The sequence below is a fragment of the Rhincodon typus genome, chromosome 24 (assembly GCF_021869965.1).
Source record: "Rhincodon typus isolate 14 chromosome 24, sRhiTyp1.1, whole genome shotgun sequence".
NCBI lineage: Eukaryota > Metazoa > Chordata > Chondrichthyes > Orectolobiformes > Rhincodontidae > Rhincodon > Rhincodon typus.
Window position 1 is genome coordinate 27,185,559 of NC_063355.1, and position 21,336 is coordinate 27,206,894.

At 40.0% G+C, this 21,336-nt stretch overlaps 2 protein-coding genes across 6 annotated transcripts in view; one reads left to right on the plus strand and one right to left on the minus strand.

Moving 5' to 3' along the window:
- LOC109928721 (EMI domain-containing protein 1) overlaps positions 1-21,336 on the plus strand; it is a 308,825-nt gene that overhangs the window by 283,885 nt on the left and 3,604 nt on the right. Inside the window, exons 12-15 of one of the 5 annotated variants that reach the window (XM_048611522.1) lie at positions 1,111-1,155; positions 6,683-6,727; positions 12,978-13,062; positions 14,973-15,037. In XM_048611522.1, coding sequence (XP_048467479.1) covers positions 1,111-1,155; positions 6,683-6,727; positions 12,978-13,062; positions 14,973-15,001 — 204 coding nt within the window. In that variant the 3' untranslated portion in view covers positions 15,002-15,037. Of the gene's footprint in view, positions 1-1,110; positions 1,156-6,682; positions 6,728-12,977; positions 13,063-13,726; positions 13,818-14,972; positions 15,038-21,336 lie in introns of those variants that run through there. The other 4 variants (XM_048611523.1, XM_048611521.1, XM_048611520.1 and 1 more) reach the window with 4 other exon arrangements.
- The window catches only part of rhbdd3 (rhomboid domain containing 3), a 66,362-nt gene that overhangs the window by 4,038 nt on the left and 40,988 nt on the right, over positions 1-21,336 (minus strand). Inside the window, exon 5 of the transcript XR_007264672.1 lies at positions 8,291-8,496. The gene's annotated coding sequence lies outside the window, so the exon portion shown is untranslated. The remainder of the gene's footprint in view (positions 1-8,290; positions 8,497-21,336) is intronic.

Here is a 21,336-nt window from a genome sequence, read left to right on the forward strand (position 1 = left end):
CGTCCACTATCTAAATGGTATACACCCACTCTTTATCCCTGTCCCATTTTACCCCTTTAGCTCCTAGAAATCTATTTATTTCTTAAATATAATCAGTACTTCACCCTCGCAGCCTTCCATGATAGAGAATTCAACAGGTACGTCACCCTGTGAGTAAAGAAATGTCTCCTCATCTCAGTCCAAAATTGCTTACCCTGAATCTTGAGACTATGACCCATTGTTCTGGACTCCCTGGCTAAGGAAAACAACATCCCTGCACCCAATCTATCCCACCCTGTCAGACTTCTGTTGTTCCAATGAAATCCCCTCTCATGCTACTAAACTCCAATGAATATAGGCCTGCTCAACCCAATTCCTCCTCATGGGAAGAATGTGCCATCCCAGGAATTTGTGGTGTGAACCTTCACTGCACTCCCTCTATGGCAAGTTTATCTTTTCTAAGGTAAGGAGACCAAAACTTCTGTACTCAACTCCATTTGCAATAAAGGCTAACATGCCAGTTGCCTTCCAAACTGCTTACTGCATCTCCATGTTTGATTTCAATGATTGGTATATGAGGACACCCAGGTCCCTTTGTGCATCAACATTTCCCAAAATCCCTGCTATTATGGGCAGGAGTCTTATAAACATGCAGACATTGGAAACCAAACATTTCAAGTGCCATATGCTAGCATAAATTTGTTACTCACTAATGGCACCAGAAATAATGCACTCTTCTGTTGTTTATTCGAGTTTTGGTCTGAAATGTTGACTAAGTCAAAGTAGAAGGATGGGGGTTGCCTGGAAAGGATGATAAGGAATGAAGGTGGATGAGTGAAGTAATAGGGAGAAGGTAGTGATTGGAAAAGCAGGACAGTCACAAAGGAGAGTAGCAATGTCAGGTTAGTGGCACGCCATTTTAAAGTTGGACTGCTACCCCTCTCAAATCTGCGTTGAGATGAGTATTTTTAATGACTTTGGCTTTTCCATTGTTGAACTATCATTTATTTCTCATTTTAATTTGCGCTGTATCCCGATTCCAAACTGATTTTAAAATAACAACGTGTAACTCCATAGCTGTTTGTTTAATGGCTGATCTGTAAATGAAATCTGTATTTTTAACTCAATTAGGGCCCATCTGGATATCCTGGAGAAAGAGGCCTCAGAGGAGAAATGGTAAGTTATGCCACCATTTGCATACATCTTGATTTTTCCTGACTGAATTGATGTCTTTATTTCATCAATTTTTTCCTTGATCCAGTAACGTTTATTTGTATATTGTTGAATTGTGATGCTCCTGTAACTTGAAACAAAGGAAGTGTGTTCATGTGTATGGGGGGGTGTGAGTGAGGATATTTGTTCCTACCTAAAAATTCAGGGAACAATCCTGGTCCCAGATTGGAAAGACTTGAGATGAAACAAAGTTGCACCTAATTGTCATTAAATCAGCAAATTTCTGAGAATTTTGACAAACCCTTCCGCCTCCCTGTCACTCATCTCTCCACTCGAAGAGTATTTTAATGCCCTTTTTTTGATGGGAGCTTCCCTTTAGGGACTGCCTGTTCGGCCACATGAAGACTTGCTGTGTCTAATGCAGTGACCTCACCATTGGCTGCCCCAGGGCCAACAAGTATCAAGTGGCATTCAAGAACGTGTTCAATACAAGGCGTAAATTTATACAGGGACAGAAAAAAAAAATTAGTAGACAATGAACAAGACACAGCATTCTTTTTCAAAGTACATTAAACCATTTTGTGTCACCAAAGTAACAAGGCTCTTCAAAAATCTTTGAGAGCTTTGAATTTGTACTTGGATGACTACAGCAAAGATATTTTGCTTTGAGTCTCACCACTGCGTGGTAGAGTGATCAGTGGCAACTTGTGTATGCGCACAACTCTGTGGTTAGTCATGGGGAATGCAGGGTTATAGGGACAGGGTAGGGGGTGGTCTGGGTGGGATGCTCATCAGGAGGTAGATTATGACTTGATGGGCCAAATGGCCTGCCTCCAAGCTACAGGGATACTATGATGATTGCTCAGGAATTATCAAATTTATTTTTGGTTTTTCCAGCATTAGAGACAAGGAGCAGAGATTTACTGGGAAATGGGTTTGGGCAGCAGACGGCTTATCCACCCTCACACCCCCACACCCCTGCACTGTGGCTGGGCTAAGTTGGCTAATGGCAGGGTTTCCACTCCTCAGTTTCAGTGAAGTTCTGCCCTTGGACCAGCTCCATCACCTCTGGCAGCACCAAAGTTCAGTAGTGGGCACTACCGATAGAGTAGGAACAAGCCCGAGAAAGATCAGGGTTGCCTCAAGATGGTAACTGTGGGATTTTTAAGGTTGAGAAGGATCCCAAAGCACAAAGACACAGCAGGAAATTTAAAGTTTTCGAGAAGATTTGTAGCTCGGGTTGTGGATAAGGTCGTAGACATGCTTGGCAAACATGTCTACAACCTCACAAAGCAGGAAAGGTAGCTTCTGATGGGCAGTGACATGGAAGGAAAGATGGGTGTACCCCTGACACACACAGGGCACCCTGAATTTGCTATTCCCCTTTCTTCATATAGATATTTGAAAAAGGCCTGCCTACTCCTGTTCAGCTGCCCACATTAGCCATATTATTTTTAGATTATCCCATATGGTATTTTCATTTAAATTTACTTCATGCTGTTTATTTGCACATATTTTGTTCCTTTTTCTCCTTCCTGTTTTCTAGAAATTGTGTACTTTGTGGTTTCCTTGTTTTTAAACCTTTTTAATTCTTTCATCTGATCAAACCGAGATATATTGTGTGAGAAAACAGAACATTTTTCTACTCTTTGTACTCAGGCATTCTCGGGGTTAAGTGTAGCATGAGTTAGATGTAAAGTTCTCCCAATTCTGCATTAATACTGCATTTCAGCATTAACTCCAACCTCAGAAAAATGCATTAGTGTGATGCTTCTATTTTTCACTGTTCATTCTAGTCATCTCAGTGCTCTCTCTAACTGACTGTTTAAACTCAATTAATTCCAACCTTAAAATGGTGCAAGATTATATTTGAGCCAGATTGTAGGGTGAAAGGACAAAGAAGGATTCGCTGTTAGATTTAAATGAAGTACCTTGAGGGAGGATGTTTGATCTGAGCGTTAATGCCTACAACACCACAACATTGACATTGGGCTGAATAGTCTGTTTCTTTGTTGTAAATCCTGTGTCATTGTAGAATCATACTGTGCATTGTAGTTCTCCCCTTTTCTGGAATAAGCTTATTTTGCTTACACAGTGTGGTAATTTTCTTCCTGTTGCTGAGTCTGTCATTAATTTCCATTTGCTCTTTTGTTGTGTTTACTCTTTTATTATGCAATTCCTATTTTTCTTTTTTAAAAAAAGAAAACTGCTTCTTTATTGGCCTGTAGAGGCTTATTATTTTAATGTTGTGTTCTTGCAGTGTTCCAGTTTCACCTGTATCACCACCTGGTTCTATCCACCTTCAGTTCATCTCCTGCTACATCTGGCTTTGAGTATTCCACTGCACTCATGACTGGCCTCCCACAGTTTACCTTCCATAAACCTGAGGTCATCAAAAACTCAACTGCCAATGACCTTGCTTATACCCATCTACCACCCTTACCCCGCCAACTCCCACTCCCCACCTAACTGCCATACATTAGCTTCTGGTTAAACAAACATGTTGCTTCTAAGATTCTCAACATTTCCCTTATTTGGAAATCTCTCCATGACCTCTCCCCTCCCTACAGCTGTAATCTCCCAATTTGAATTGCTCCGTCATTGGTGACTGCCCTCGACTGTCAAAGTCCTAAACTCTACAATTCACTGCCTAAACCTCTCTGTTGTTTTGCTTCTCTTTCATCCTTTAAGATGCTCCCTAAAACGTATTTCCTAACCATTTTGATCAAGCTTTTTGTCTTCTGCCCTAGCTTGTCCTTGTGTGATTCGGTGTCATATATCTTTTTGCTAACGCTCCTGAGAAATTCCTTGAGATATTTACTACATTGAAGGTGTAATATAAATAAATTCTACAATGTCATTGCTTCCCTCACCTTAGTGCCATCTCTTGTTTACTCAAAATGTTTAATTCATGTATTTTATGTGGTAGTAATTAGAATGCCACCTTTCACAATCATTTATGGTATCTAATGTGCTGAGCGTTCAAGGGAGATTGCTGTTTGTAACTCGGAACCTGAATAGAATCATAAAGCACAAAAGGAGGTTGTTTGGCCCATTGTGCTAATGTCAACATTTGGAAGGAACTATCCTAACAGTCCACTCCCCTGTTCAGTCCCCATAACCTTGGCAGTTATCTCCTTTTAGATTTTATTTCTGAATTTCTTTTGGAATCTTATGCATAGAAAACAAATTCTGTACTCAGAGTGAATGTAATATAGTCAAATTTAGTAACTCAAGTGGAATTTAATTGACTCAATGTAATTGTTTCTACCATGTTTTCATGAATCTTGTCCATTTCCTATTTTATTCCAAATTTCTATCATTTGCATGTTTTGTTTTAATTACCACAAAAGATATAGCTCGATTAGAAAAGGTTTTGATACTCATGTGCTTTTGGGAAAGAACTTATATTTTATTTTGGGACAATGGTCCATTTAAGAACCAGGTTCTTTAATTTCTGAAATAATAACTTTCAGTGCTATCACTGTAGTCATGGACAGCAGATTCTTGACAACCAAGTGACCCTTGAAGGATTTATAGTGGAACATGAGAAAATGCAGAAAATTTCCACAAAGAATGGATATTCCTCTTCATTAACTGAAATCAAGCATGATAATGGTAGAAAAGGGGGCACATTTGGATTGTACGGCCTATTACCAATTCTATGTTTATTTTGCTCCAGCAATTCCTCCTGTGTCTCCACTAGCTGCTGCTTCTTACCCAGTGGGTGCTCGAACAGAGAGATGGAGATAAATGTCACAAATCACTAAAAGTATTCGGGCAGATGCACTTAAAAAGGCTTATGGGATCCTGGGTTTTATGAACACGGGAAGGGAATATATAAGCAAGGAAGATAAGATGAACCTTTTAATAAACACTGATTCAGTCTCAGCTGGAGCATTGTGTCCAGTTCTGGGCACTGCACTTTATGTGAAGGCTAAAAAGGAAAAGATCTATGAGAACTATTCCATGGATGTGCGACTTCAGTCTTGTGGATTGAATGGAGAAGCTGGAGTTGTTCCCCTTAAAGAGAAGGCTGAGAGGAAATTTGATGGAGGTGTTCAAAGCCATGAGGGATCAAGGGAGATAGGGAGACATAATTTCTATTAGCGTAAGGGTTGAAAGTTAGAGGATACTGATTTAAGATAGTTGACAAAAGAGCCAAGAGTGGCATAAAGAAAAGTTTTTTGACATAGCAATTATTTTGGAATGTATTGTTTAAGAATGTATTGGAGACATAAACAGTTGGGAATCTCAAAAGGGAACTGGATACGCACCTGATGAAAGACAATCTGCATGTCTATAGTTAAAGGACAGGGCGTGGCCTGGTTCAAGCTTTAGAGTACTGTGGCCACTTTGGCATTGCCTCTTATATTGGTCTGCCATCAAAATGGTTTCTCTGGAAGCCACTGTTCAGCTCCCACTAGTTGATGTGAATCCCACCAGGAACTCTCAATGGATACTTAAAGACAACTACTTGGAAGATTGGACTGGAATGTTGGCATGATGTTTAGGGAAAATATCCCACTCTAATTCTGGGGAGACCAAATTCTGTGTGGGATGCAATGGTGAAATGGTGATTTCTTTGTCTTTCAATCTTCTTTCCTTCTGTCCTGTCGCATTCAGGTCTAGAGTATAGTTTCATAGAATCTATACAGTGTGGAAGCAGGCCATTCTGCCCGTCAAGTCCACATTGACCCTCTGAAGAGCATCCCACTCAGACCCAACACCCTACCCTATTGCTGTAATCCTGCATCGCCCATAGCTAATCCACCTAACCTGCACATCCCTGGACACTATGGGCAATTTAACACTGGGGGGAGGAAGCCTGAGCACCCAGAGAAAATCCAAGCAAACCCTGGGAGAATGTTCAAACTCCACACAGGCAGTCGCCCAAGTGTAGAATCAAACCAGGGTCCCTGGTGCTGTGAGGCAGCAGTGCTAACCACTGAGCCACCATGCCGCCCCAGTCAGGAGACTGTTAGAGGACCATGAGTTAGAGGAGCTTGCAGGAAACATCTTTGGTATTTTTCATGTATTAATCCAGACTGTAAGTTATCTGGTTATGATCATCATTGAAGCAAACCTGATTCTGTTTTACTCACCAAACCCATCTGCTGTTACAGCAGAACCACTTACTGAACTGTTTGTCCACCTTCTAGGGTCTTTGTTGGATAAGGCCAACCTTGTGCACTTTTTCCCTGACAAGGGCAAGGTGCTGAGGCAGCTTTTGCACTTCTAGTAACTCATTATCTGAAACTGAGAACTCAGCATGGACTATGTAATTAACCTGGAAGGTTATTGTTGGCACAATTCATCATCACACGAGGTTGAACATTTGCCTACAGAGCAACCAGGAATCCACAAACAAGTATCTTTCATGTTAACAGCTTGCACAAATTGTGAAATCTGCCAAATTCGCATCTTGAAAATAACAATGGAACTGATCCTTTAACATTTCTGACTTATCGACAGTATTTTCAAGATGCCATAACAGATTTATACTTTAATAGAGTATCATGTTTTACAGGGGGAACCAGGAATAAAAGGAGAACCAGGAGATAAAGGACAACCGGTAAGCTCCAAATACAAATTAGAGTGCACAACTGTGACCAATAGTCTGTTTAAACTTGGGTGTAACTGAATTAAATTTGTGGAAATTAGCTGATCAGCAACCTGTTAAAGTAAACATGTTGGATTTAAATTACTTTTTGATCTGATAATATTTTTCACTTCCGAATATTTGTCAAATTATTCAACCATGTCATACTTTAGTCCAATTTTAGATATTTCTGGTGGTATAAAGTCTAACTTTGACTTTGCTGTCGGCAAAGAATATTTGTGTTCAGCTTTATGGACACCACAACATCCCATTTTATATTTTTAGGGTAGGCTACAATCAAATCAGCCGTGGGTCATATTGAATAACAGAGTGGCTCAAAAAGACTGAATGGCTCACTCCTGCTTGTAAATCATATGCATGTCTAGAACTACTGCTCGAGGAGCAATATGGATGTGTAAAGTGTCCCTGATATTGGTTTTTCATTGTCTCCACATCCCTGCTAAAGGAATGGATTCAGCAACAAAAATAAAGCCAGATTTTGGCTCATTTTTGCAATGGGTTTTAATTTCCAAAAAAATTTGAAGAAACAAACATTTCCAGAATATAAAAGTGTCACCATTGCAGGGTTATGGTTGTTCTAAAACAAATACATTCATCTGGGACTGTACAATGTGTATGCCCATTCTTTGTCAGTGCAGAAAATGGTTATTTAGCACACAAATGCTTTTGTAGCAACATTGTAATCTATTTTAAGCACAGCACTTAATGCAAATGCTCTACAATTTTGCATTATAATTCAGCAACAAAATAATAGCAGGTAAGACAGGGACCTTGGTTTCGAATTCAAATGTTGGAATGAAGGGTTCACAGTTCTGATGGCTGGTTTCAATTCCTATTAATGTAGCAAAATTCTTTCCCAAAATAGTTACTTTATGAAGCAGATTTATGAAAAATATTGCCCTCTAAATCATAAAGTTCCAAATGATTTGTTTAATCAAGAAGAAAAATGACTGAGTTTGTTCATTTTTTGTATAGTATTCCTTTTGTTTGTCTAAGTGTAACATTTAAAAGATTTTAAATTACTCAATAGTATCTTCCTTTTATCAGTTTCCTGGTTAAAGAATAAAATGATTCAACCTGGCCTTTATTGTAAAGTTTACAAATTTTAATTGGACAAAGCTACTTTAAAAGAAAAGCTTACAGAAGGGATACTGTCCTATTGCAGATGCAAAAGCATGAATAACTGAGCTGCTTGAACTGTGTGCGCACACACGTTGTGTACCATGTTTACTAATATCAACGTAAATACCAGTTTTGACCTGTTCTGGCTTTCTTACAGGCAGTAGTGAAAAAAAGGTACCAAACTTTGATTGCATTATAATATAAATGAATCAAAACACATTCTAGTTTTACATTAATTATAAAACTTCAGCTAAAACCTGTGCAGTTGAAGGTTACTAATTCTGCAGTGTTCAACGCAATATTTTACAAAGTTTGTGATGTTGACAAATTCGGACAGATAAATTCATACTACATTTAGTCCAATTACACAAACCAACTTGTGTTTTCATTTACCTCAACGTTTCCCACACAGTATCCCTTTCACAGCCAAGAGATAGAAGAAATTGCATCCATTTCTTTGCAATGCCAGGTGACAGAAATATGATAATGCCTTCTTGTGACTGAACCTCCAGGTTTCTGTTGATCTGAAGATGTGCCTGTCCTTTGCTCAGCATTCCTCCGTGGTGTGCAGTTGAGTGTGGAAAATCGTCCTGTGGATGCTGGAAATTATGAAATAAAAGCAGAAAGTTTTGGAGACATTCAGATGGTCAATCCAGTGGGTCATACTGGACTCAAAATATTAACGTTGTTTCAACCTCCACAGATGCTGACAGACCTGCTGAGTTTCTCTAACACTTTGTTATTCTTTCAAACTGGTTCCAAGCAGTTCTTGGTGCAGAACATTGGAGCTTCATAGTCGAACTCTGCACCTAAAACATTTATAACTCGATGTCAGTCCCAAGCCTGTGTATTATTGATCAGGTTTTAGATGAGAATAGTTTGCAAGTAGATTGAATGACACTAAAAGTTCTTGGCCATCTGGAATTTAATTTGACACAGAAACACAGGGGTAACTAAGAACTAAGACATGGTGAATTCTACTTTACAGAAAGCATTTTCATGAAAAGGAGTGATCTGGGAATAATGAAGTCAACCTTTTTGCTATTTCTTGCAGCAATCAGAAAATATCAACTATATCCCAAAGCAGGTGGATGCAGCTTAAAAGCAGTATCAAGTGAGCCATGCCAAATTTTAGGTGTTTCTCACTGGCTAGATCTTCGTCTCCCTTGCTAAAACATGGCACACATGTTAGCATGATGACAAGCTGATTAAATATACAGAATCCCTGATTTACAAACATCCAACTTTCAAATGCTTGCACTTATAGACGCAATTCCATACAGGGGTATAATTTTGAAGATGCACCATACAAACATCTCCTGTAATAGCAAACGACTACTTTACATTGCCCTGTTTTGCACCTCGACTTGTAGACAAATCAACTTGTGAACGGACTCAAGAATGGAACCCGTTCGCAAATTGGGGACTGTTTTTGCATAACTCAGGAGTGCTTTGTCATCTCAGGTTGTGGTTATACTGCTGCTTTCATGTTGATACATTGGTATGAAGGTAGCAACAGTGCAGCAGATTCTGATCCCAACCTGAGTCAAAAATGCAGTTGACCTAAAGACCGCAAAAGTAAGTGCAGATGAGATAAGGTATTCACCTCATTCAGTTCATCCTCCAAAGTCTTATGATGCCATCTTCTGAATTTTTCAACATCTAACCACCTGTTGAATGACACTAGAGCTTTTGGCTCCAATACTCTAACTGGAACACTGCACCAGGTATTGATGGCTATTGAACTGAAGGTGTATTCGATCTGAATTAATACAGCCCATGGTGGCCGGAAACATAACAGCCTGGCCACTTAATCATGATGATTGGGGGCTGGGGATTCTGTGTCAGGCTGCAAATGGCAGCTAAACCTCCCCAGTTAATTACAAAGGGCTGCTACAGGATTCCAGCTACTACTGGTGAGATGTCAGTTAAGCTCATTACCCACTATCACACAGCCAATTAATCGTGGCACAGGAATTAGATGGAAGCCACACAGGATTCCTAAATACATTTTGAAGGCCTTCCAGCAAATCCTGTCACTGCTCCCTCTGGCAATAGTGACAATTGCAAATTACCAGCAGGATTTCTGCCTCTGAGGACTTTTAATGCATGAGGGCTGACAGTAGCCAGTTAAATGCCTGATTCTGTCAGGCCTTGCCTGTTGGTTTTCTAACCAATAGGTGAATCCCCCAAGGTACTGACAAAATCTTGGGCAGTGTTGAACTTGCCTTTTACCCCTTTATGCTTGCATCCCCTTGTATGATAGTAACAATGCTGAAGACTAAATGTTTTAGTTTACTGTATCTTTACGCAGTCACTGTTTCCTCCAGCAGACTATCGCATACTGTCTGAGCATGATGCACTGTGGAGCCATTTTATAGGTTTGGACTGCTGACTGAGTATCTGACATCAATTTGGACCTCACAACATGGTTTTCTGTTCTTATACTCTTCACTTATACTCTTTGTGAATCCAGAAATGTTGATTGTTGTTTTTGAATAGACTTATCATGCTACATTCAGATTTCTAACCCTGATATCTGCAGGGCTGACAGCTATGTGTAGATACCTGGATGTGTCCACTTGTGATTTCTACCCCTGGCCTTGGTGATGTGAGGTCAAGGAAAGTTACCTTAGTATTACTGATGGACTGTACCACCACTTGGGCCGCATCTTGGGTGCTTGTTTGATCAGGGAAGCCAATGATACCAAGGAAACCTTATGTGATGTGTTGATGGGGGAGAGAATGCTGGGATTCCAAATCTGCCTCACACCCCTCTAAAATAATCTTTATAAATCTCCCCAGTGGGCTTAATGTAGCTACTTCTGTTCCACCAGGCGTGGGATGAAGAAAGTCTTAAGCCTGAGGTCTCCTTCTCCAGTCACATCTCTTCTTCTCGGAGACATGTTATTTGGCCCTGTCTCAACCAAAGCTTTACAGGAACTGACAAAAGGAAATTAGCCAAATTTCGAGACCATTTCCTGAATTTTGGTTGATAATGAACCAGACAGGCCGTTAATTTTGGGACCTCCTGGGTATTTGTACATGCTAACCTAGTCTCTCTGATTTCTCAACATCTCCAATGAGTCTACGGTCCAATTGCTGCCAGCAAGATGGTCCATATTCCGCCTTGGAAGCCTACAACCCAATGGTCTCAATGTGGACTTTACTAGCTTCAAAATCTCCCCACCCTCAACCTCATCCCAAGACCAGCACCCCCATCCCTGCCTCCTAGACCTGTCCATCTTTCTCTCCCACCTATCTGTTCCTCCCACCTCACTGACCAATCCTCACCACTACATACCTACACTCACCTTTACTAGCTTCATCCCCGCTTCCTTGACCTGTCCATCTTCTCTCCCATCCTATCCACTCCACTATCTACCTGCTATCCCCGCCCCCCCCCAACTTTATTCATTTCAGAGCCCCCTTCCCCTCCCCCATTTCTGAAGAAGAGTCCCGACCCGAAATGCCAGCTTTCCTGCTCCTCTGATGCTGCCTGGCCTGCTGTGTTCCTCTAGCTGCACACTCTGGGCCATATCAAATTGCATCTGCGAACTCTCTACATGTTCTGCCTTCCTGAGCTATTTTGCAATCCTCCTATAAAAAGGGAAGATGAGGATTAGTTACCTCCAATATCCTCAAACAGCTCCCAGCAGTATTGGTGGAAGCAAGTCATCAACATGCATTATCACCTCACGCGCATCAAAAAGGTTTAAGGGTAAAGGGAACAAGTCAAAGATGAGTTATATTACCAAACTATGCATGAACATTTTCATTAACCTGAGTGTGTTGGTTTTGTCTTTTGTTAACCTAATGACTTACTCAGTAATTAACTGCATAGTTTAACAAATTCAGCCATTGGAGAGCCACTTTAAATACAGTAAAGCTCTTAAATCTATTTAATGCATTTCCTGATTCTGTAAAATCTGTTGGGTATACAATGGCTATTTTCTGTTGGGGATTTGCGACTGCTGTTTTGAAAATATGTTGTCCCATCGCTGAACTCTTCATTTCATCCTTTAAATTCTGTAATCACTTTATTTGAAATTGATATTTGCGTTTCTTTTGCTCCTGTGAAAGAAACTGCTATGGTCACATAACCATCATTGTGTTCCTGATGGTGCTGCTGTGAAGCTCTTGGTAATAGTGCATGCTGTTTTACAACTCAAACCTATATTTCCCAGTCATATCTACAGACATGGTTTCTAGGTTCATCGGTTACAGTTGATAGTTTATTCAATGATTTCTGCATGTTTATTCCAAACCTTTCTGACTGAATACATTTTGACTATTCAAAAAGGAAAATTATATTAATTAAGTCAAATGATTGTGAGAGTTGTTCTTTGGATATCTTTTTCTATATGAAGCTGAATATATAGCTTCACTTACAAAAATGTAAAATAAACATGTCAAATTTCATCAGTCTTCTAAACATGTTATAAGTGTGGCAGGTGCTTCAATCATTTACCTGTTCCTCATGCAGGGGGAAGGGGATACAGCTGTGGAAATGTCATTAAAACTGTCCTCCATTTATGTTGGCTTGTTGCATGACTTACCACATTATGTGTGCCGCCTGACTCTAATAATTTGCATCCGGCTGCCCTATTTAGCAGAGAAATATCAGCATGCTGATCTGTCCTCCTTTTGCATCTTGCCTTGTACGACATTTCAAGTAATAATGATATGCAGTTATTTAAGATACAAGTTGCATCTGTACTAAAAAGAAAATTTCTCCATAGCCTAAACCCAAAGTAAATGGTTTGAACGTAATGTTTGCATTCTGCCTAGTGAATAATCTGTTAGATCTGTTAAGAAAAGTGTTCCAAGCTAGCTTGTTTGGAAGTGTTCTTTTTAAATGTCTGAGCTCCAAATGAATGCACTGCAATGACTACCCAAAAGTAATATCTAAATGTTTGCAGTTTAGAGACTGAAATGGAGCCTGCATGCAACTGCCTTTGTTTTGGACATTCGTGTGGAATGCTGAAATTGAGGCCAAACCCCTACCAAAAACAAAGGAGGATATGACAGCAAGTCAGTTGCTGGCATTTCCCTTGATGGCTGTATCTGTCTTCCACAGGGGGAAGGTATACACCAAATCCGGGAAGCTTTGAAGATTTTAGCAGAGAGGGTATTAATCTTGGAGACTATGATTGGTATTCATGGTGAGTAAAGGGACTAGAAAGATGTTTGCACCGAGTCTTATGGACAGGCACAACTGGTCACACAACAGAACATGAAAAAAAAATCAATATTTAATACACAACTTGTTCACAACAATAGCTTCTGGTTTTAAGTAGGTAACTCATATTTGATGTAGGGAAATGTTATACTTGAAGCAAAGGATGCTGGTATAATGTTGAAAATGTTCTTTATTGTGTGTCTGAGTGTGATGTCCAATTCTCAGTACAAATCCTTACTGTTATCTGTGTGTGTATGGGGTTAACCAAAAACCCAGACACTGCAACAGTGGGAACTAGGAAAGTCCATGCTATACTCCAAAATGAGTTTCAATGGAAAAATTAAAATGACCTGAAACTTTCAATGAAAAACCTGTAAATAATCTTGAAAAAGTGTCAAATTTACCAGCTGATGATGCATTTTTCTTTGCAGTTGAGTCATTTTCCAAAAGCTGGCAAATCCTATTTAATAAAATCAAACTTGTTTTCCTTCTTGATTGTTATTAGAACAGGTACATTTACTAAAATGAATTAAAGCAATTATTGAAAGTAATAAGAACATGGCTGGCCTGGTTCCCAAGTCCTGATCGTAACTATATTTTAACTGGGGAACAAAACATTTTCTGTTGCTGTTTTCAATCTCCACCAGGCTGTTAGTTGGCAGATGTTCCAAGATCTTCAAGCTGAATTAGAAGTTCTGGCTAGAAGGGTAACCTTACTGGAAGCCATCGTATGGCCAGGTAACCAAGTGGTCAACCATTAAAAGTTGCAGTGTTTGTTCCAACAAGTGGCCTCCAACATTTGTTACAACTGAACAATATGCTGATTGAAGTGACAATGAATTATATTTTGTTATACATGTTTTATTACTGTATTTAAAATACATTTCTGATGATCTTCAGGTAATGGATGAAAAGAGGCCAGTGTGCATTCTGTGTAATGTTCACAAAAATGATTCCATTTGTTTCAAAAATGAGATTAAAAAAAAACTAGCTTGAAAATATCACACCATACTAAGCTTTACAAAAAGCTTTTATGATTTGACAGCTTGTAATTTATACTCTTCGCTATGCAATTGAGAGATACTTAAAAAAAATCATGGCAAGAACATGTAACTTAAGTGAGAGATGAGGAGACATTGTAGAAAGGATTAAACCACATAATATGTAAAACAGAAAGTATTGGACTGTTATAATTTACACGTCACAGGAATCCATTTTGGGATGGCTGTTAATAACCTGTATAACTGATTTGGAGAAAGGAATGTGATCCAAAATGTTGAAACGTGATCATACCAAATTAAATGCACCAGCCAATGATGCCACCCAGTGTGCAAAATCCAAAGGGAGTGCCTAGGTAAATGGGTAGATGGAAGTCAATCCTATGTTCATTGGTACCCATACATGTGGGTAATCACTGTATAATGAACACCTATTCACAGGTGCTATTAAACCAGGCATGTGTGGAACAGGGCTCTGTGGCTTAATGGGCTTCAGACACTCACCACCTGGGTACTCACATGAAAATGACTTCTTGGGAAAAATATGTTTAGCTTCAGGCACATGAAGGAACCACACTGTGAAGTCACCATCCTCAGAGGTAGGTTGTGTCGTTCAAATTGGATGATGGAGGAGAGAATGGTCAAATAAAATAACAGCTGCAACAAAGTTACTACCTTGCTGGTGGCGCTGGAATAATTTCCCAGGAAAGTGAGAAGGAACAAAAGGTTAAAAGAAATTAATAAAATGTCTAGTAAACCGTAAAAATATCTACCATTCAACATGTAAAATTGTGAATTACATTGCAGGAGAGTAATTGCCTCTTTATGCCCTTTAGCACCCCATTTATTGCAATGTCTATCCCTGCTTTTCATGCATTTTTTGCTTACACTATAGTCATTCCATCGACTGAGATTGAATTATAATGTCCTTCAAAGTAAAGTTGAATACAGTTTATAAAAGTGAGTCATTTTATAACAATGCTATCTGAGTTTGTACTCAATATGCATTTTCTGTGTGTAGAGTGATTGTTGCATTGACTTTTACAAACAGGTAAATTCCTATCTTGTTCATAAATTTGTTTTTGTAAAACTAAATTGCAGAATCATAGTCAGACAGGCACAAAATTAATATTTTAGCTAAAATGAAAACACATTGCACATTGCAAATCAAACATCAAACAATACGTAGATTAGTAGAGCAGGGTTAAATATTAAAGAGTTCCTGTGTTTCTTTGTTTTTCTAGTGTGATCTTTACTTTGCTACTTAAAGTGGCTTCTCATAATAATTCAGACAATCCCAATATCTTTATATTTAGTCAAATAATATATTAATGACAGAGAAATATGAGTTTTTAATGTTGAGCATGACAATTATAATTGCCAAATAATTTATAATGATATTAAACTATTTTTATAGCTGGTTAAAAATGTTAAGATATTATGAAAACTCACTCTTTAAAAGAGGGGAAAATTTTTGCTTTCTTCAAAGTGTACAATGCAACCAATAATGAGCCACACTAAGAACCTACAGTGTATTTTTAAATATATATTGAAACATATATAGATACTGCCGTTCAAGCAAAGTACTAGCATAGTATTAGGGCACTTTGATTTCCAAGTTTTATTGATGCAAGAAATGTGTATATTTTATATACAACAAGTTATTTAATGTGCTTTTACAAGTTGTGTATAAGGGTAGGGTTTTACACATTTGCTGACAGTGGGGAGTCTGTAAATTCCCCAGATGACTTTTTCGCCATCCTCTTGCCTGTCTCTGACCTGTACGCAATTTTAGATTGTCCACCAACACCCTAACTGAGGCCTTTTAGTGGGAAATTAGTGGCTGATAATTGCCCACTTAAGGGCTACTTCCCACCCAGGTGGTGGAAGTCATTCTGCTGCAGAAGCAAGCCCAGCAGGTCACCCTGCACAAGCCTCAAATGAGATTGGAGAGTGCCTTTCTTAAAGGCTCTTTCCACTGGCTGCTGCCCCAAATCCCCATCCACAAGATCTGCCCTCTGCAGGTGCTCCATTTGCCAGTGGCTTCTCTGCCAAGTACCCCAGACCTCTCTACACTCTACCCCAGTCTTCTCCTCCCCACCAGGAGACTCCCTGTGCTTAACTCATTCTGGACTCAGGGACTTGGAATCTGGGGACTGTTTGCAATCACAGCCCTGGCCTCTGGTGCCAATGGTGATGTTGGAACCACAGAGCTGCCAGTCAGTTAGATTGGCCAGCAACCCCTGAAGCGGAACTCCCATCAAGTTAGGAGCAGAAGTGCCCTCTCCAGTCAAAGGGCATTAAATTGTTGTGGGGCTACATAGCTAACAACTCTTCGGGTGTCAGGGCAGGGAACTCTTGGTAGTTGAAAATTCCTACCCTCTGTCTCTGACAATAATTACATAGTGTTGTGGTTGGTTGGCTCGCCAAGCTGGTTGGTTGTTCCACAGACATTTCATTACCCTGCTGGATAGGAAGATACTACATGCCCTGACATACTCATCACGCTACCTTACATCAGGAACACATCTGAACTGACCACAAGACTCCTACAACCACTGGGCATCAGAGTAGCACACAAACCCACATCAACCCTACGACAACTGCTAACCCGAACCAAAGACCCTTTACCCATTATGGACAGGACCAGTGTAATATACAAGATTCCCTGCAAACACTACATCGGACAAACAGGAAGGAAATTAACAGGGTTACATGAACACTAATTGGCTACAAAAAGACATGACCAATACTCACTCATCTCTATCCACATGAATAAGGAGAACCACCAATTCGACTGGGAGAACACCAAGATCCTAGGACAAGCAAAGCAGAGACAAACACAGGAATTCCTAGAAGCCTGGTACTCCACGGAGAAAGCCATCAACAAACACATAGAGCTCAACCCCATATACACTCCACTGTGCCGGAAAACCGGAAGTGAGGTAATCCAGCTCAATGAACTCCAGAGTTTTAATAACAGGCGGGAAAACACAATGGCGCCTCATCAGAGGCTGCACTGATGATGTTACCCAGTAGGGTAATGAAACGTCTGCGGAACAACGAACCAGCTCGGCGAGCCAACCAACCACAATATGCACAAACCGAGCTACAAATCTACTCTAAAACCTTAATTACATAGTATTGATATTCTTCAGACAATATGGGTTCAACATCAAAAATCACATTCTAGAGCAATTGTGAGAGACTGAGCTCAGCATCACACTCAATCAACACATTCTGTGGAAAGATTGGACTTATCGATAAGAAAAAAATGCTTAATAAGAACCAAATTATTTATTGCTGAGTAAATTAATCCAATACATTCTGTAAATTCTAGTGCAGCAAATGCAGCATTTACTTCAGGTACAAGTTGCCAAATACTGAATTTAAAAGTTTTAAAAATCCTCTCAATTCTCGTTACATTTATAACATTGCAAAACATATGATAAATTTAATATACTAAATTATCATGGTCCTCTGCAAAGTAGTTGCTGCCTGTTTTATTTTAAAGTCCATTGATCAGGCTGTTTGTCAGGTTCAGTGTTTCCATTTAAATGCATTTTCTTCGACATCTTCCTTTGTTTCCTCTCTTCATGGTGAAGTACTGAGCCTATTAATGTGAAAAGATCCATTCTACAAAATACTATTTCTTTCTCATCTGTTGTCACAGATGCTGGAATTTCAAAACTATATCTCAGAATCAGTCAACTTCAATAAATCAAACTGACTGAATTGTTGTTGAATCATAGAATCCCTATAGTGTGGCAGCAGGCCATTTGGCCCATTGTGTCTACACTGGGCCTCCGAAGAGCATCCCGCCCAGAATCCACCCCGTAACTCTGCATTTCTTCATGGCTAATGCACCTAGCCTGCACATCCCTGGATACTGTGGACAGTTTAGCCTGGCCAATCCACCTAATCTACACATCTTTGGACTGTGGGACGAAACCAGAGCACCTGAAGGAAACCCACATAAACAGCCACCCGAAGGTGGAATTGAATCCGGCTCCCTGGTACTGTGAGGCAGCAGTGCTAACCACTGAGTTACCATGCCACTCATAGTTTGGAGATGGTCTGATCCTACTTTGCCTGTTTTCCCTGAGAAGACTGTACTTGTTCTGAATTCCATTCCCACTGTTGTTGGAGTATAATGGATATATTGAATAGCCCACAAAAATTGGCGATGCATGATTAATCCATGCCCAACATACTGCCTATTCATTTGAATGATCTCACCATCAGCAATGCCTATATTACATGTGGCAAATGCCAGTTGAAACTAGACTGCACTGCTCAAAGTTAGCTTGCACTTCTTAAAAGGGAGGTATATTGTGGCTGGAGCAAATGTTGCAAGTTGTCAGAAGGATCATAAGATGGCACAATGCGGGAGAGCGTGGGCTCCTGTGTTTTAGTGTACTTTACATTGGAGGTTTTGATGGAATGGATAATAAGGAGGAGGTGCCTTGTCTCATCAATGGAAAAGGAGAGTTTCCCACTATACATAGGGCAACAGGAGCAGATATCTATGGAGACTATTACCATGAATCAAGGCCTAAGGATCTGGACATAATGCCACAAGAAATTCAGTGTCTTCATATAAATAATTGAGAGAATGCACCATAAGTTGCCATGACTCCAAACTGTACCATTAGCTTCAAACAATGTCCAATTTACCAATGTCCCATTTCTCACCTACCAACAAATCTATCAATAGGGTCTCATGCCTATCATGCATACATCTTACTGTAACATCACACACTTTGCACAGATGCAAGCCTTACACATTCATCTCTGAGACTGCATACATTGCCACTGATTTAATCACATTAACCAAACAGATCTCACACCATCAACTAGCATACTTGCTTCACTCATGCAGGACAAGGTGATTTAAAACTGTCTTGTTCAGTTTTCTCCAATCATCCCTTATCTGTTCTAAATCCTATGGAGGAGATAGTGCTGGCCATTGCTGAAACAACCATTGCTGAGGATGTGCCAGTGCAGGGCTGAAATTGTTGAAGATAATGGCATCTTTATGCTTAATTCTTCCATCACATCCCATTTTGCCTCTCATCTTGCACTCTATTCTCATTTATAAGCTGATGGTGTAAGCTTGCTCTTCTTGCTTCCAGCCCAAATCTTTCTGCTTCAGGTACCTACTAGCTGCAACCTGGCCAGGGAGCAGAGGATCACTGTGAAAGAGCCTGAACAAATACATCACCTCCACTTGGATTTGACACTCAGTCACTACCTCAAACACTGACAGTACGTATCTTAGGGAGAATTTTTTTGGATCTGCACTTACTGAGAAATCAGGCAGAAGTGTGCAATGACAGAGGGTAAGGATAGCACAAAATCCAGTTTACCAGAGATTATCACATACAAATTCCACTATCTTGGACCAGGGCTTCAATGGGACATGCTACAGAAGAATGCTGATGGAGATCTGTGGCAAAATGCTTGATTCATTGGGAAGCTTGCCAGAAGGTCTGCAGTCAGTGCTAAAGAGCATGGAAGCATCTAGCACAAACCTTACGCACAGCTGAATGCAGAAATTGGAGCCATCTTCTCCAGCATGGACTGTGACCAACTCTGTTCACATACTTGCAAACCGAACCATGTTGCAGTATTTGATGGGCTGATGATGCTACTTTGCAGTGGAGAAAGTAGTAGCATGAGAGCTAATTTCAAATTAAACAGGAAGGGAACTTGCTAAGTCCAAACTCTTTCATTCCCACTCCCACAAACCAACATCCAACAAGGATGATAGGCCCTGAATACACATCAAGCAGTTCTGGAACACCTCATGAATTAACAGATTTTCATCTGCATTGCAAACATCGTACTTAATCTTAAGGCAAACCTTGATATATGTTTACATACACCTGGCAAGGGGACCTGAATAGTCGCATTCAACAAACATGACTACGTGAACAAAATGCATTCTGTGCTCAATGATAGTTCAATGTGTATATCTTTCGGATCCACTACAACACTTGACTACACAGCCACCTCTCTGGCAAGCTGTAGAAGCTCTTGAACCACGTAAAGGTGGTCATCTACTTGCTGATATACATATGGTAGGATTCAGCCTCACAGGTCATTACCAATATTCCCTCTAATTTTCTTTTCAGCTACGCAGTGCAGGCCCCTCAGGTCCATGCATGGCAACAATATATGGAACTGGCGCCCATCGCCATAGGCAGATCCTTAGAGTAACTGAGTTCATGCATGAATGAGCTGCTCGAGACACAAAAAAGCATTATTCCATTATACCCTATTTTATCTATGACTGGCTCTGCACAGCATAAATTAGCCAGCCAAATGGTTGAGTGAGCTGTTGCAACCGCTTTTAAATTGGTTTTCCACATAAATTATGCAGGATACCTTCATTTTTGTAAAGATCATGGCTACGCTGATGAAATCACCATTCATTCTATATTGCAGAAGCTCATGAAGGAGACCATTCCAAATTCCCTGACCCTGGTGATACCCGGTTCACCTCTGATTAACCTGAAAGTGGAAGGTATCTCATAAATTTGAGCAAGTGAAGCTAGCTTCTCATGCTGTTAGTAACAAGATACTACTGCCTTGCCAAAAAGACATTTGCCTGTAACACCAATAGTAATGTGATATATGAATTTTAGTGCTGTTGTGTTGTCGGATAGGAAGGCTGTATGCCTCAACAACTGATGGACCATATCAAACAATACTCACAGCTGGTACCATGCTTGCAAGTTTCAGAATATTCGATGTGATTCTAAACACAGGACCCTGTTTTGTGTTCTGAAAGTGAATTCAAACATACGTTGCACCATTTTAGTTGGTGAAAATGAAAAGCGTCATCCAGACTACCAATTCTGATGGAAATGCCTTGACCAGTTGGAATCTACCTGTCTATGCTAGAACCAAGACTGACAGTCATGATCCTGCTGCATGTCCATGTCAACAATAGTCCAACCAATCAAGATTAACTGTATTAATTATTGTCCCTTTTCTTCATATTTGTTTCTTGTGACCTATCCTGGTGAGGGCAAGATGAGAATCTTTGACTCCGTGTCTCTTATCAATACGCAAATGCATGGGTTCCTTACTGGAATAAGCAACAAATGGTGCTCACCCTCTGATTTGCCATGATGGCTGAAATGCACTTGGCTCAATGAACTGCTGCAAATTGGACACTGTGCATGATCCAGTGCCTATGATCACATATCTGTAGATATTCCTTCCAGTAGAGTTGCTGTGTGCTACATGTA